This window comes from Coptis chinensis, chromosome 9 (assembly GCF_015680905.1).
Source record: "Coptis chinensis isolate HL-2020 chromosome 9, ASM1568090v1, whole genome shotgun sequence".
Taxonomy (NCBI): domain Eukaryota; kingdom Viridiplantae; phylum Streptophyta; class Magnoliopsida; order Ranunculales; family Ranunculaceae; genus Coptis; species Coptis chinensis.
Window position 1 is genome coordinate 84,373,263 of NC_141464.1, and position 17,353 is coordinate 84,390,615.

The 17,353-nt window shown below is 34.0% G+C and overlaps 1 protein-coding gene, 1 long non-coding RNA gene and 1 pseudogene across 4 annotated transcripts; 2 read left to right on the top strand and 1 right to left on the bottom strand.

The window, feature by feature from the left end:
• The first annotated feature begins 4,802 nt into the window (after positions 1–4,802).
• Positions 4,803–5,834, top strand: LOC147478984 (putative carboxylesterase 13 pseudogene; annotated as a pseudogene).
• A 1,434-nt stretch (positions 5,835–7,268) lies between these two features.
• On the top strand, positions 7,269–9,146 carry LOC147478985 (uncharacterized). Of its 3 annotated transcripts, none has more exons than XR_015207369.1 (5): positions 7,269–7,418; positions 7,530–7,605; positions 7,697–7,789; positions 8,712–8,813; positions 8,901–9,146. It is a non-coding gene; the product is annotated as an uncharacterized LOC147478985 (long non-coding RNA). The 3 variants fall into 3 exon arrangements; XR_015207370.1 differs by having other exon boundaries at positions 7,278–7,418; positions 7,525–7,605; XR_015207368.1 differs by lacking the exon at positions 7,269–7,418 and having other exon boundaries at positions 7,466–7,605.
• Positions 9,147–9,741: 595 nt separating this feature from the next.
• On the bottom strand, positions 9,742–13,350 carry LOC147478986 (phosphoglycerate kinase, cytosolic). Its single transcript, XM_086581931.1, has 7 exons — positions 13,208–13,350; positions 12,911–13,106; positions 12,164–12,241; positions 11,816–12,076; positions 10,834–11,151; positions 10,336–10,494; positions 9,742–10,238 (listed from the first exon to the last, which is right to left on the bottom strand). Exons 2-7 carry the CDS (start codon positions 13,103–13,105, stop codon positions 10,041–10,043), a joined length of 1,209 nt encoding a protein of 402 aa, XP_086438057.1. The 5' UTR covers position 13,106; positions 13,208–13,350; the 3' UTR covers positions 9,742–10,040.
• Between the last annotated feature and the right edge of the window lie 4,003 nt (positions 13,351–17,353).

A 17,353-nucleotide genomic window follows, 5' to 3' on the forward strand; every position in this document is an offset into this window, starting at 1 on the left:
AATGATCTAGATTTTATCTAGCCCATACATACTTTGACAGTTTTCTTTGTGTACAATATCTGATATGGTTTGATCCATGCCAAATATAAACTTTTTGTGAGAGATTTTATCTAGTAACATAAAGTTTTTTATTTTGACAGCCTTCACTATTGTGTTATGTACAACAGTCTACATATATATATATATACATTAAAAACCAGAAGAATGATTTCCTGGTGTGCCACGAAAAGTGTTCTATCCAATTGACACAAAGTAACTGTGATATCCTCACAAGTCATAATATGTGAATGACAGAATGAGTCATGTAGTTCCTTGTTAATTATTGTATATTTTTATTTTTATTTTTGTTGGTAAAGTTCCTTGTTAAATCTAAAAAATTTTACCAAAAGCAAGCACACAATAATATTCATATGAAAAACCAGGTACCACTGAGAAACGAATGCTGCTGGAGCAAGAAGTGTCTCCCGGCCATATTCCAAAAGGGCAAAGTGTTACCTCCCAATAATAGGGTACTTACTAATTAAACATGCCCAATTGCTAACTCAGATACACAACCATATAACAGAACATATGGTGAGAATTTCGAAGTAATCACGCAGTTTTTTTTTATTTTTACAAAACACTATTTCAAGTTTTCAGCTATGCACAAAAACAATTATAAACGCGTATGTAAGAGCATTTTTAAGAGAGCAACAAAAAACACCAAAATTTTGAACCAAACCAAATACCAAACCAAAAAAAACCAACCATTTTTAGGAGCAACATCAAATTTTCGACATCAAATTACGCGGTTTTGGATAAACAGCGCCATATAGTCCACACGGTTTTTCCAACACCGCGTCAGTGAAGCCCATCTTAAAATCCCAAACCCATGCGGTTTTTCAAAAACCGCGACCAACTTTCTTATTTTTTTTTCTTTCCCAATATCTCGCGTGGTTTTGAGCAAAATTTAACCCACAATTTAAGCCCACAAATCCCAAGCCCAAACCCAGTAAGCGGTTTGTTGGCAAAACCGCGCGGTTTTTCTAAAACTGAGTAAGTGATTTGATACAACACCAAAGCTATAACCAAATATTAGTCAATTTGGTGTTTAGTTTAGTGTTTTCATCAACATGTAACTTTCCTGAAATTGAAAAACACCAAATTGTTAGAAATTTAGTGTTTAATGCTAGGTTGGTATCACTCCTAAAGATGCTTCTAAGTGCGTCAAGATCAAGAGTTCAATGGGTCATCAACAAACAAACAACACCTTTAGTGTGGCATACCATTTTTTTGTTTGGGGTTCTAAAACCCCACTACACACTATTGATTTATTTACAAATACCATATCTTTTTTTGGTTTCACGTGTTTGGCCACATTAAAAAAGCATGAAATAAAAATACTAAAAAGTCGGTAAAAAAATAAATTGATGATATTAGAGGTCAAAGAGTTACTAATCTCATTTAAAAAATTGTTTCTTCATGGGCTTAAAATATATATATAATAAATAAAAAATTACAGGCATACACAAATACCTAACATTATTTCCTATTTGAAACTATAACGTTCAACTCCAATGTTTGAATCATAGTTTTAGATTTGAATTCTTTATATTATTTAGGCTTTAAGGATTATTGGTCGAATCAAATCCAAAACCCCAAATTCATTAAATTTGAAACGCTCAATTCCAAGTAATCATAGTTCTTTGAATTCTCATAATTCCGACATTTTGGAATTTCATTAAATTTAAAATTCTATAATTAATATTTAATTTCGGAATAATTAATATTTCGACTCTATATTTGGAATTCTGGTATTTTGAAAACCGAAATATTAGGCGAAACTCCAAAGTTTCGTTCCGAATCACAATCGCTGCAAGTAATACACCTGCCTCACTTGGAATATTACTTATTCAAATTGCGCATCCACAGATGCATCAAATTTATTCCTAATCGTTCTCTAACAAACCCACCCAACTAACATCATGGTCTGCATCCAATGATCAATTAGACAGAAAACACCAACTGCTAATTTTAAATTTATTCCTAATATATCGTTCTCTAAACAAACCCACTATTCCAAACCAAAAATATCATCAGTAATAATATCGAAAATATCGAAAATATATTGAAATGCTTTATATTAAAACATGGTCACTAAAACTTATCTTTAATTCAATATCATATACTTTTATATCAAATTCTGATATATATCAAAAAAGTTTTAATTTGATATATATTAGAAATATCATATCGGTGTCTAAAAATACCAACTACTAATATATTCCAACTTTTAACTCTTAACTCACTCTTTCCATTACTGGCTTACTGCCCACATTAATTCGTCTAATCGAATGCGCATTCCTAAGAAAACACTGGACCATGTATAAGCATTTATGTGTACACACTCCTAGTTTCCTAGATCAACATTATAACTAGGAAAAATAATCATTCTTTTCAAATTTTCAACCAATATGCTGCAAATCACATAGGTAATACACTATCAACATTTGGCACAAGCCCATCCTTATATTTTGAGTGCATTTGTAAACTCTCAACAATTGAGAAAAACAAAGATATATAAAAAGAATACAGTATAAATGGACATGGTAGGAGAAAGAAGTCAAAGAACGGACCTTGCATTGGAAGATGAGAAGAGTGGTGTTATTAGACAACATTGTAGCTTGGTGATGAGATCTGAGTGAGTGAGAAAGGAGAGAACCGGTGGTTGGTTGGTTACTTAAGGAGTTAGCTGATTTTTAACATAATTTATAAAACTTTAAACGCCGGTGGTTTACAAAATTTTAACCAGAAGCTTTACAAACAAGTTTGTATATTACTATTACATTTTCAAACAAGTTTGTATATTACATTTTTAAACAATCAAGGGGTTTAGGATCTCTATTTTTATATTAAAATATATCTTAGCATAAAAAGATGTTACACATCATACATGTCACATATGCTTAAAATGAATTATTACCACTAACTAAAGTTTGATGGAGCTTCAAACGTTAGTTTTGCCATGACAAAATTATGGCTTTGATCTATTTGAGAGGAAGATCGAGTGATCAAATGAAATTGAAAACTATTCTTGGGTGAAAAAATAGTGAATTTTTTCAAGGATTTAAGTTGCTAGTTACTGTTAGAGAGACTGAATCATCAATCTTCCAAATGAGGGGCTATCCATACATGCCTTTAGTTTTCCTCCAATATCTGAGATTTGTTTAAATCTATCCAAAACTTCATCATAGATTACTTTTTGGGATGAGCCGTGTTTTATGGTCACCCAAGTGTCTATATTTATTGGAAAAGATAAACGAAATCTGATCAAACTTCCCAGAGAATGCTTTACTTGTGTCAAAAAAAAGTGGTCAATCAAAACACACGAAATGAATGTGACATACTCTTATTATGCGAAAACTGTTAATAGTTCCCGTCGGAAATCTAACAATTTACCAGAGCGAGTACATTCATTTGAGGAAGCAATTAGATTTAATTTGCATTTGGTGAAATCAGATTTAATTAGATTTAATTAGATTTAAATTAGTTTAGAGGACTTAGTTATAAATATTTATAGTCCAATTAATAAAAACACCTTTATCCAGAATATGAATTGAAAATCATCTCCACGCACAATATTTTCAAAACAAAATATTTCCTTCGGTTTATTTGTGTGAGTGCATTATATTGGATTTGGAGAAAAAACTAAAATTATATGTCTCCAATATTTTGTGCAATTGGAAAACTTGTTTTTGGGTGGTAAACTAGACCCTAAGCCTAAACCCTAAACCTTAATTTAAACCCTAAGAAAACTAGGGGTAATGTCTAATCCCTTGATTCAAATTTATAAACAATAAACTCTAAACCAACCCGATTTAATAGTATAGAAAACCCACAAAATAAATAATTAAATATGAAAAAGATGTTCATTTTAAAATATATAGTTTATAACGTGGTTACCATTTTAAAAATATAGGCCACCAAAAATATATAATTTATAACAGTACCCTCTTTTAAAATATATGGTTTAATAAGACAAAAACAGATACATTAATTTAATTTTTAGAGCGTCTACTTTTTTTTGTTCTAGTAGTTATCTTATCTAAAAGAAGTTATCTTGAGATCACTATTCAACGTTATCTTATCACAAAAAAAAGAAAAAAGAGAATAATTTATATTAAAAATAACCACTTCATAAAAAGCTTAGATTCTAAAAGATTTTCTATAAAAACACTTATGGCGAATAAAAACAATGTAGGGTATTAAAACCCCTTTTAGAGTTGTTTTTTTAAATGAGACTCTCTAGCCCAATTTCTTGTTGGTGAAATAGTGTTTCTCTGGCTTATAGTCCAATTAATAAAAAACACCTTTCCGAACTGAAAATCATCTCCACGCACAACTTTTCAAAACAAAATATTTTTTTTGGTTTATTTGTGTGTGCAAATATGCTTTGTGAGTGCATGTAATTTACGAAGAACTAGGGGGTGATGTCTAACTTGATCAAAGTTATAAGAGTAGTATAGAAAACTTGTCCATATATGAAAAACATGTTCATTCTTGTGTGTGGTTACCATTGATATAGGCCGTCAAGGCAATAATAACAGTACCCTCTCAATTATATGGTTTAATAAGACAATTACATTAATTATCCACAAAATCCAAAAACACCATTATTCTAAGGCTCAAAAGAATTACCATATCTACTCACCTTTCAAAACTATATAAATCAAGATCCTCCTTTTATCTTTCCTCACTCCCTCACAACTCTCAAGAACCAACCAATATAATACATACACTTTCCTATTTGAACTTCTACTTTAATGGCTTCAACACCGGCTGATGTACTATGGGAATATGATCCATTTATCCGAACTTTCAAAGACGGACGTAGGTTAAGAATCAGACCTGATGTCTTTACTCGACCAACATGTGTTAATTCAAAAGATATTTTAATCACACCGGAACATAGTGCTGTTACCATAGAAAATTCTAACATATTTTGCCAAGAAAGTGTGTTATCAGCAAGATTGTATCTACCCAAAGGGGCAAACATATACTCTAAACTACCCCTTCTCATTTACTTCCATGGTGGTGGTTTTTGTATAGAATCTGCTTTCTGTGCAACGTACCATAATTATCTAAATTATTTAGTTGAAAAAGCTAACGTTGTCGCAGTTTCAGTGAATTACAGAAGAGCATCAGAATTCCCTGTACCTTTTGCTTTTGAAGATTCATGGACTGCAGTTCGATGGGTATTTGCACAACAACCTAAAGAATTCTCTCCACCTCAAGAACAATGGTTGAGAGACTACGCCAACTTCGACAAAGTATACATGGCAGGTGATAGTGCAGGGGCTACTATCACACATAATATGGCAGTTCGAGCAGGCACAGATCCTAAATTCAATGGCAAGTTTAGTGGGATTCTTGTAGTCCATCCTTATTTCCTTGGTTCTCAACCAATTCCAGGTGAAGGGTCGGAAATGGATGATATGTTGAAACTATGGTTTGCTATTCAAACTACTAGAACCGGGTGCGAAGACCCGAGCCTCGATGACCCGCTTATCAATCCGATTAAAGATCCAAACTTTTCCAAGTTGGCACCCAAAAGAGTATTGGTGTGTGTTGCTGAGAAAGATGGTTTGGTACATAGGGGAAAGCTTTATTATGATGAACTAATGAAATCTGAGTGGGTGAAGGGGGGTGGAGTGGTGGAGCTTTTTGAATCATTTGGTGAAGGCCATGTATTCCATACCAGCAAACTTATTAGTGCCAAGGCTGATGAATTGATGAAAAAGGTGGTTGATTTTATAAATGCAAAACCCACAAAAGAAGACCACACAAAAAAATAAACTCTCTTCAACATAATGTTATCATCTATTATTATGCATTATGTTTTCCTTCATTTCTGTAATGTAATCTATCATCTATTCATATGAATAAAGAAGTTGTTGAGTATTAATTAATCTTGTAATTAATCAATATAAATCTCTTTATTTTTTATGATAATATTTGATGATAATATCCAATAAAGAATGAGATTTGATGATAATATTTGAGATGAATCCAATTAAGAGTACTATTAAAGTCCCCATGCATGCAAAGTAAAATAGTACGTATTTGGTGGAGGAGGTTTCCATTGGATAAAGAATTTGTGCTCAAGAGTAGGTTTCCTATTTATGTTCTGTGTTAGCTTTTGCTGAAACTTCCTTTTGCATTTCTCAGTTTTTTCATTGTGGGTCTGGAAATAATGATTTGTGATATCCAGGAAGAGGACATACAACATTGAGGATGATTGCAAACATTGCAATTGTAGATGGTCCAAATGCTTCAAATTGCAAGTCATGCAGGATGATAATAACGAATGGATACTAGTAAGCCAATCCCTGCAATTTTCGTTGACATGTGCGCATTATTGTGGGCTGTTATTGTGACTGCTTTGCTGCTGGAAAATAAAAAGGGATGCAATTGCAAGTCCATCTGTTTTAAAAATATTGTGAATGCTTTCAGGTTTAGATATTTGAACATTGGTCTTATTGTCAATTGTAATATAATTTATTCTCTTACCATTGGGCATTCTTAGATGCATACATGTGTGGTGTTGGATGCTCGGCTGGATGTATATGTTGAAGGATGCAAAAATTCTTTTTGGCATCAAAGAAGGTAAGTTCTAAACTTTCATTAAAAAACAGATACTTGTGCAATATTGAGATGCATAGCCTGTCTCACATGTATTTCATCAGCTAGGTATAAGACTACTGATATGTAGTTATTTTTTTAGTTGATATAAAGGTTTATTTTTAGTTATTTTTTTTCCTGATATGTAGAAGCAGTGAAAATCTTAAGTAGAAGTAGTTGATTTTTTAGTGTACTCTATGTCTCTACCAAGGAAATAAGCTGATCGGGAATTTTGGTGTAAGAGGGGTTTCCATAAGTAGTATATCTTTATTTGGTGATATAACTGATCATATTGGACACAACTGTGAATGTGGTTATCGACACAAAATAGCTTCATTTTCATTAAGTTCCAGAGTTGGGATGACAAAGTCAGATCCAAAGAACTACGTGCACTCACCAGCCACTGCTACTACTGCTAGTGAACTTACTGTTTCTGAAGGCTATGATAATGGGGCTTTTCCACGTTGTACGTAAATTATATCCTTGTTAATCTCATGCAATGGTTAGTTATAGTTTCTCTAGATGTAATCACTACTTGAGACCTATAACACTTTTATTTTTTGGAAAGTTTGAGACTAATGTGATATTTTTTTTATTTGTAAAAATAGGTATACTCGCCTTAGAAGTGCAGGCAATGGTGCTACTTCTGAATGTGGTACTTGTCTTTTTTGCATTTGTCGCGACTGGAATCTATAATATCACTTAATGGCTAGACGAGGAAGCTCTTCTGTAGATTTGCTAGTTGCTACCATTGCTATGTATGTTGCACCTCTACCTTAGATTACCTACGCGGTGCACTTGGGCTCTTGGCCAATAATTTACTTGAAGTGTTGAATTTACTACAAGACTCTCTCAAATGATCAGCACAGACGGAAGCCATATGACAATGTCACACAAGCGGACTAGGAGCGCCTTTGTGATTGGTTTGAAACAGACAAGTTCAAGGTAAAAAGAAATGCTATTATTCAAACTTCAATTGTCTTCTGTTGTACTTCTTACTTCTGTTGTACTTCTTACTAACAAAAATCTATTGTAGAAACTTAGCACAATCAACAAGGCCATTCGTGCAAAGAAAAAAGTTAACCACTGTGGTGGTTCAAGATCGTTTTTGAATCATCGAGTTGATAAGGTAGTATATATGTTTATATATCTTCCCGTGTCTGATTTTGAGATTTGAGTAAGATCTTGGACATTCCTTATTGGATTTCTCATGTATATTATATTTAATCGTTTGTGGAGATGGTTTTAGCTTAATGAAAATTGGGTAATAAGGAGAATTGGTTACATAATAGGTTACATGTATATGGAAGTTATGATTTTTTGACATGTACCTTTGCTATGCCAACTTTGTTAATCTTGGTTTGTTGGACTATTCTGCCATGTGTTGGTAAATGGAGTGTAACTTTCTCCTTTGATGTCGGTTTTTTGAACCATTTGTTGTTCTTGAAAGCAGACATGTCTAGCTTTCCAAAGGTACCAATTGTGCCTTCTATCTTCTACTGATTTAGTATAGAACTGCCTGCTAAATTTAAGGTATTTTTCAGCATGTAGTATTTTTCTGTTTTCAGTTTTAAGAGATGTCCAATCTGGTGCAGGTGACTAAGCTCATGTTCCATCATGTTTATTCATTTTCAGACCTGTTCTTGCTTGTTTAGACTACTAGGGTTGTCGTTCCACAAAGATTTTGAAGTTTATGATCTGTTTGGTGTTGTTTAGACGTTTGCAGGTGTCGTTCTTTTGCTGTCTCAATTCCATTTGTGATAAATCATTTCTAACGACTCTAGGCATTGTCTCAGTGCTAAAAATGTTTTAGCTTTGCTAAGATGGTTTTATAGAGGTCTAGGTAGGTAAGGGGGAGTTGCATTAGTTTGGGGGAGTTTTTAGAGCATTTTACATAGGCTACGGCTTAAGGCTTATATAGTATTCATTGTCTGCATTTTTTTGAGTGCTCATTACTGAACACTTAACTAACCATCAAGATGTAGTTATCTGGTATTAGCATCAATTGTATTCCTTGTTCCATATAATATGTTCAGTTGAACCTGTTACAGCGTGATGCACACACACAACAAGAGCCCGGCAGGATTGAATTTTATTGCATGATGTATTATAATCCGGGCAAAGGTTGGAGTGGCTCTGCTCAAGAAAATTATGTGAGGATCAAGTTTTATTTCCCCTTTCTTGTCTGTAATTACGAATATTATTTTTGTTTGATACATGTCTTTTTTTTTAAATTACAGGATAAGATGTTGGAGATGCAGGCCGAGTCCCTAGAAGAAGGTTCTATTGCCATGACTGAGGACGACATTGCTAATAAAGTCTTAGGTGCAAAACCAGGTTACATCGGTGGTCTTGGTCTACTCTACATTTTTTTTTTTAAAAATTTCTTCTGGTTAGTAATTAGTAGTTCGGTGGTATTGAAGACTGAGTTGTGTTGTTTATTTCAATGATTCAATCTTAATACAATATTTTCTTTTCGAGGTAAATTTCGAGCTCTCACTCTCTTAATTTCTCTTCTCTATTTTTCGATCTTTTACTCAATTTCCTTTGCATGATCAACGCCACTTTTGGAAGTTAGTATCATCTCGATTGTTTGTTGTCAAGTTTTTTAAAATTAAATTTTGTTTTTTTTAATTGGGGTTTTTATATGGGTTTTTATATGATGTGGGAATTTGGTGTTAATATACTATCATCTGATAATGCAGCAAGCTCCTTGATGTTTATAGCCTCCTACATTTGGAAAACAGACAAATAATACAAAGGAAACATTTTCCAGGTGACATGGGATTATTGGTAAACAAAAGGGGATCAAAATTTGGAGACCCTGGTCCTGGTTTTCAGCTGTTGTAGGCAAGTACAGGTTTGAAACGGATGCAGAAGGTATCTGTTGCAGCGAGAACCATTACCCATATCCCAGAGCCATAAAATTACCATTCAAATTGATCTCAAAAACATAAGAAACCCGTTCCATGGATTCCTTATTCAAAACTGTGGAAAAGACAAGCTCCTTCCCATACTAATGGACTCAACACATGGTAATTGCTACGGATACAGGATAGTACATCAGCAGAACAGTGAGAATTTAGACCTGACCATGGCACTTTATTATTACTGAAACATATTTCAACAACGCCGAACAACAAGTTTCTCATGATGAAACAATTACGCACAAAAGCTGGCACACCTAACAATATTTCACAGTAAAACTTTTTAACTTCAAATAGTAAATCTTGCTCACTTCGAAGATGTTACTTATTCAAATCGGGTTTGCATTCCCTGCATACTCGCCATCAGTTCTATACCTAACAGTTTCCTAACAAAATCCACGCAAACAACATCATGAAGAAGATGCTATCAAACCAAAAACGAGACATTTCTTCTCAAAGAGCATCGTCAAGAGCGAGAACTCCAGGGAGAGGCTTGCCCTCAAGAAGCTCCAAGCTAGCACCACCTCCAGTCGAGATATGACTCATCTTCTCAGCAAGCCCAGCCTGCTCCACAGCAGCAACAGAATCACCACCTCCTATAATTGTTGTCACTCCCTTTCCACTGAGTTCTGCCAACTTCTTAGCAATTGCCTGAAATAGCATAAAGTTGAAAACATTAGAGCAAAAAAAATCCATTCAAGAATGAGTAGACAATCTGAGTAATCTCAATTTCGAGTTACACACGTACCGTTGTTCCCTCTGCAAATTTTTCAAACTCAAAAACTCCCATAGGTCCATTCCAAATAACAGTTTTTGTAGTATCAAGAGCTTCACTGAATGTCTTGATAGAATCAGGCCCAATATCCAATCCCATCCAACCATCTGGAATAGCAGATGCAGCCACAGTCTGCAAAATATATCAAAGCATATTACAGGTGGGAACCAATCCAATGACCTTATCCCTCCCCCCTCCACACACATGACCATTGGACACTTTCATTCTTCCTAGTATTAATCAAACAAAAAGAAAGATTCACACAGGAAAAAAAAACGCAAATTGTTTAAATCTGCATGACTATGAGCTCTCTATACGAAAACAATTAGTTGGATACACTACATCTCTAGCACGCCTATATCGTGCATTACAGCTTCAACCAACAAAATTCCTATCAGTTCTTCTGACACAAACAACTACTGCAACAAGTGTTAAGACTCCATAATAAAGTAAAAGTAAAAAAAAACGAACCTCGCTATTAGCATCCTTTGCAAACTTATCAGCAATGACAACATCTGTGGGCAATAATAGAGAAACTCCTTTGGACTTGGCCTTCTCAAGAAGTGCAGTAGCAAGATCAAGCTTGTCTTCCTCCACAAGGGAGGATCCAACTTTGTTTCCTTGTGCCTTGTAAAATGTGAAGATCATTCCTCCACCCAACAACAGAATATCAACTTTCTCTAGCAATGACTCTATCACACCAATCTTGGATGAGACTTTTGAGCCTCCTACAATAGCAGCAAATGGCCTTTTTGGATTGGACACAGCTCCAACGAGATAGTCAAGTTCCTGAAACAGGGCAGAGCGGAAAATGTCAGAGTACATACACCAAAAACAGTATCAAACGTGTCTATTGGTTAATTGATTTGTATCTTAACAATTCCATAATATTCAGTCAACATTCCAAACAGTCCAACTAACAAGTCCACAAACGAGCTTTACTACCATAATTATCATTTCATCCATCAAGAGGCTGATATGTAGGTCGTCACCATCATATGAGTCTATTACAGCACCATTCCAACAATTTTAGCTATATAATCAAGATCTACTTTTCCTTCCAAAAGAATGAGTTGCCTCACTAGGCATACTGACCAGGCAAACACTTTGAGTGGTACAATGCTTACGCATAAAAGTCATTTCAACACACAGTCATATTTACAAAGTGTGAACATTTCAAAAATAAACACTAATGCTGCAGGAAACTAAAAACTTTTAATATCCAAGCACCAAGGCAACTAATATAAAGTTTTAAGTTTACAACTTAGTCTAAACCATCGAATCTTATATAATGTTTTCAAAGGCAAGGCACTATGATCACACAATTCAATATTTCCTATTTATCACAGTTTTGTGGCATCTGTTGCACCAACACTTTTTGTGGCATACACTAAATCTAGCTCAACCACTAAATGGAAATGAATAACAGCTAAAAAAAAAACAAAAAGCTTACCTTCTGCATCAGAAAGCCAGCGACAGCAGGCTTCAAATATTTGGTAACACCCTCTGTGGAAGCATGTGCTCTGTGAGCAGTGCCAAAAGCGTCATTAACATATAAGTCAGCAAGAGAAGCTAGTTTCTTTGCAAACTCAGGATCATTCTTCTCTTCCTCCTTATGAAACCTCACATTCTCAAGGAGTAGAACCCCTCCTTCTGGAATAGCAGCAACCAACTTTTCAACTTCCTCACCAATACAATCATTAGCCATCTCAACCTATACTCAGTAACCAACATACATATCATTAGATCAAATACCAAGATTACAAATTTAATATTGATTTAGCATGAAAATAAAACACACCTTAACCCCAAGAAGCTCAGATAGCCTGGGTACAAGTGGCTTCAAACTGTACTTGGGTGTCACACCTTTTGGCCGTCCCTGAAATACACAAATTCCCATACACCATAATATTACCAATAACAAACTAAACTACCACTATAAGGCTGAGTCCAATGGTGCATCACCCTCTATCTCCATTCCACCAAAAACAGTTTTTTTTCTATGGGGCTCAATTTTGGTGTCCAATGGTTCAGATACTAATTAACTATTAAAATAAATAAATAAATGCATTCCACGCTTAGTTCAAAACCTTTGCACCGATTAGGAGGTTTACAAACCACGCCACTTCAAATTGAGTTATGAAATTTTAAAACAGATTCCACACCACTTTTAAGTAAGTGCCTTCTAACTTAGTTTTAAAACCTTTTCAACTTCGTGATGGAATGCACTCTCTATTCCTCAATATTACTCTCTATATATGGAGTTTATGGAGATAAAGGGCAAAACAGGTTTGCACCACTCCCTCCACTTTTGAGGGTCCCGTCATTGCACCCAGCCTAAGTAAGATGAAAACTAAACAACTTCAGTAAAGGCATGGACTCATAAAATTCTTCAAAAGGACCTTTTTTGGGTTTCTAAGATACTAAATAACTATTCAACCTTAAGAAACACATAAAACAATATCATCCACATCATCAAAAATGGATAAAAATGAGATCTTTACACTACATAACACATAAAACTTTAAAAAATAATACATAAACTTACAAGATGGCTAGAAAGAATAACTTTTGAACCATGGCCAATCAAATGTTTAATAGTAGGAACAGCAGCACGAACTCTAGTATCATCTGTAATATTCAAATCATCATCCAATGGTACATTCAAATCAACTCTAACAAACACTTTCTTCCCTTTCAAATCACTCTCCTTCAAATCTCCCACACTCCTTTTTGTTGCCATCCTTAAAAAACACAAAAAAAAAAACACCAAACAAAATCAAGTCAGTAGATTAAATTTACCTTAAATTTAAATACGAGGTTTGTTTTAAGATTTTTTACTTACGATTTTAAGGTACGAGATTATAGATCAGGTAATAAGATTTTGATCCAAACGAGGTGATAGCTTTTTTTTTTTTTTTTTTTTTTTTTTGCAAGTGAGAGAAGTGTTTATATAGTTTTAATTTGGGTGATTTTGAGATCCCCCATTCTTATGTCGCGTTTTGTGTTTAACCCCCAAATTTTGGAACTTCACAATTAGACCCCCAATCAGTCTCAGACGTCTAATAGAACTGTTTATTTTTTTTTTCATAGTGCCCAAATTACTCTTATGGTTGACTCTTTTCTTCCTCAACAATATAAAATCCAACTCGCTTCTCTCTCCAACAACAACTAATGTTTTGGGAGGAGGAATTAAGCAGTCTAGCGAAGATGGATGAAGACGGGTGATAAACCCATGGTTTTCTTCTTCTTCGTCGTCTTCGATGGAAGTTGAGAGGAGTTGAAGTACGGATCTTCTCATGCCAGCGGTGATTGGGTCAAATTTTTGGTTGTCCCTATTGCAAAAAATTGAAATCTCGTCTCAATTGGGTAGCACTGGTCTTGAATTTTTTTTAGGGGATTTAACAAAATAAAATTTCAAATAATCTCAATAAAATTTTCTTTAGGGATTTCTTGAAATGGTAGTTTAGGTATTATGAAAAAAATGAACAGTTCTATTAGAGGTTTGAGACCGATTGGGGGTCTAATTGTAAAGTTTCAAAATTTGAGGGTTAAACATAAAACACGACATAAGTTTGGGGGGATAACTCAAAATCACTCTTTTAATTTTTAGGCTTTGGGTAAAACCGGTTACAGTACAATCTGGTAAATCTACCGTTTAAATTGCTTTGAGATCACGTATGAATTGTCAATTATCTCGATTACTTTTTAATGGTTGATGAATAGGGTTGTAAATAGTTAATTGTGAAACCGGGTTCATAGAGTTGGTTTCTTTCCTGCTTTATTGAAACCAGCGGTTAAGTGCAGCGGATTGGGCGTGATACGTGACGTTGGGTTTGGAAATAATTTTGTAAGCCTACGTTTAGAAATTTTAATTTTGTAAGCCTTCTAGTAGGCGCCTTAATGGATTGGGCCGTTGGGCTAAAATATGTATACATATGGCTGATTGGATTTGTTAGTGGAGGGAGAGTGTGTTTTGTTCACAGTTCACACCAGTTTAGTCAAGGCGTCTAATGCGCAACACCTTGTTCGTGACTTACGCATAAGGTACGAGGTGTGGCGCGCTTAATTAAAGTGAGGCACGGATTAATAAAAAATATATATAACAAATAAAATAATAAAATAAATATTAAATATGATACGAATTATCATTTTTTGCTTAGCGAAATATTAAAATTAATTCTATGTGATTGTAAACACGAAACTATTGAACAACACCCATAAAACCACGAGTCATTTCCATTCTATTGTAGTCATTTAAAAGGAAAATCTAAAACAATAAGTAAATAGCAAAATAAAACTCTTATATCTCAATACAATCTAGCTCAATTTCAATAAACTATATAAAATAGTTAACCAATCGAATTGAGCTAAAAGAGTTATTCATAAAATAGAACATGTTATTCAAATTTTGGAATCCCGTAAAACTTCATTTAATTCATCTTTGTGTCTTCTCCAATCCATACAACTTAACAAAAACTAGTCAAAATTAAACTTCGAGTGTACTCCAAGATGAAACTTATTAAATTTGTACAATTTCTTGTACCATACAACTATTGGATCGAGTGTAAATGTGTCACGTATAGCAAAAATTGTAAAAAAAAACGAAAAAACTGTAAATGTTAATAAGGCGCGCGCCTTGTGCATATTGCGTCTCAACAAAAAGCATAAAAAGGCACACACCATATGTTAGTTCCCACGCCTTGGTCAAGGCGAGGCACTAAAGTGTGCCTCTCCATGCCTCGCGCCTTAGGCGCGCTCCTCTTTGCGCCTTGACTATACTGGTTCACACTACACATAAATGAGAACCATTCTATTAGTGCTAGTCTGCCCAGAGTGTTTTCTTAATGGGCAACTTAGGTCATTAGTTCCTTTTAGGGTAGGGAATCGGGTCGGGTAAACCCGAATTTGAACCCCCGAATTAAATGAATTCGGGTCAGGTTCGAGTCTATTTCATATCCGTTTTTGCATTCGGTCGGATACAGATAAGGATAAGGGTTTTGGGTAAATTTTCAAATTTGTAGTGTTATCCAATCGGATATCCGACCCAATTAGATAGAGGTTTAAGGTGGCGGTATGCCGAACCTTAAACCTCTAGTGGTTCAGCTCAAATTCCAACTAAAAAAATAAAAATGATGAAGACATAAGGTTATAGACAACAATATATGATGACTGCAAGCATAACGAGCTTGTTTTTAAGAGCGTAGTGTTTGATATTCAAAATGGACTAGCGGCGCAATTTGCAGCACGTGTTGTCATCTCCCTATATATAAGTATTTGATATGTAACAAAAAAAAAAAAAAAAAAAAAAAAAAAAAAACTAAGATGACCTGGCCGGGTAAATTGGTTTAGTTTGTAAAACAATCTAGTGGTGGTACTGGAGGTATGCCACTGTTACACCGAGTAATTACTAATCTCATTTAAAACAGTCTTCCAATCATAACAAACAAAACAACAATCATAAGGAATCATCACACTACGATTTCATTACAAAACTAACCCACTCTTTCGTCGTATCTATTCCCAAACAATACAATGTCTCTATCATCATCATATTGAGATTTTTTTTATGGGTTCAGTCAAGCTTTGATGTGTTTATGATCCACTGATGTAAACACATGGCCCAAAATATCGTCGAGATATCCGAAATCTCGCCGATATATTGGTAAATTGGTACACCAATATCGATATTTTTTATATATATCTACCGAATATTGAATCCTTTTTTTTCCTAGATATATCGAAATTTCCGATATGAAACTTTATATCGCCGATATAATCGATATTTCCGATATAATCGATATATATCGGTTGACTTTTTTTACCATTTTTAAATATAAATCCGATATTTCTAATATATTTCTGATATTTATGATATTATATTTATGATATATCCGATATTTTTGATATTTTAAATAGTTTGGACTGGTCACCAAAAAAACCGATATTTCCGATATATCCGATATATATCGGTTTTTAAGTACACCGATATATTAACCGATATCGATATTTTGGGCCTTGTGTAAACGCACACCAAATTTATAAATAACCAAAATGGAGAACAACGTAACTCTTTCATGAATATGAAAAACAATCTAATATATTTCTTAAAAGTAAAAACATCGTAAATCCTCAAAATTCATGTTATATAAAATGGTAGATCTTTTAATTAGCCATGCATCCTTCAGACCTTCCTTCAGCTTCTTGTTATATTTTTAAGGTTCCATTTTCCTTTGCAAGCAAAGACATTGAGAGCAGATATATGCATGTTTGAGCAAACACGAGTATGGTTGTAACTCACCGCACGCGTTTAAGTTCAAACTTTAGCATCAAAATGTCATTACTAAATGCTCTTTGATATCAATACAATTATCTATATATATATCAAATGAAAATGAATAACAACATAGTCCTTTTCAACCAAAAACATCGCGTTCTAATGATATATAATAGCATTGTGATTTATGAAATATAGCAGTGGGTATCAAACTTTCCAATTCACTTTTGAAGTGATAACACAACAATGAGGTATTGTTGAAATTTGCGGTATGGTAACGAGAGTTTCAAGTAAAGGGGTGAATGTGTTCTAATTGTAACTGTGTAGACACTAAATATCTTACTCACCGAGAACACGAAGAATCAAAATAAAGTGATATGAATATGATAAGAGGTGTTTCTTCGCTTGAAAACAAAACAAAATGTTTCGTATAAAGCATGAGTAGAAGAAAAGTATTAATAAAACTTATGATAGAGTCTGACTCTTCTTTTGCTATATATTGGAGTTAGTTCTCGAGGGTAAATTTTCAAGCTCCATGAAAGCTTATTAATTTGTTTTTGGATTGTATTTCATATACTTCTAAGCAAGGCCCAAAATTTCGATATCGGATATATCGGATATCTCGGTTTTTTTGGTGACTAATCTAAAGTTTCTAAAATATCGGATATCTCACCGATATATCTCGGATATCTCGCCGATATATCTCGGATATTT

What these genes read in the sequence shown, in the direction of transcription:
- LOC147478986 (XM_086581931.1), bottom strand. Translation starts at nt 13,105, where the DNA reads ATGGCAACAAAAAGGAGTGTGGGAGATTTGAAGGAGAGTGATTTGAAA. An exon ending in CTGAGCTTCTTGGGGTTAAG is followed by an intron (nt 12,077 to 12,163) that starts GTGTGTTTTATT and finishes TACTGAGTATAG; the next exon opens with GTTGAGATGGCTAATGATTG. An exon ending in CTGGCTTTCTGATGCAGAAG is followed by an intron (nt 11,152 to 11,815) that starts GTAAGCTTTTTG and finishes GCCCTGTTTCAG; the next exon opens with GAACTTGACTATCTCGTTGG.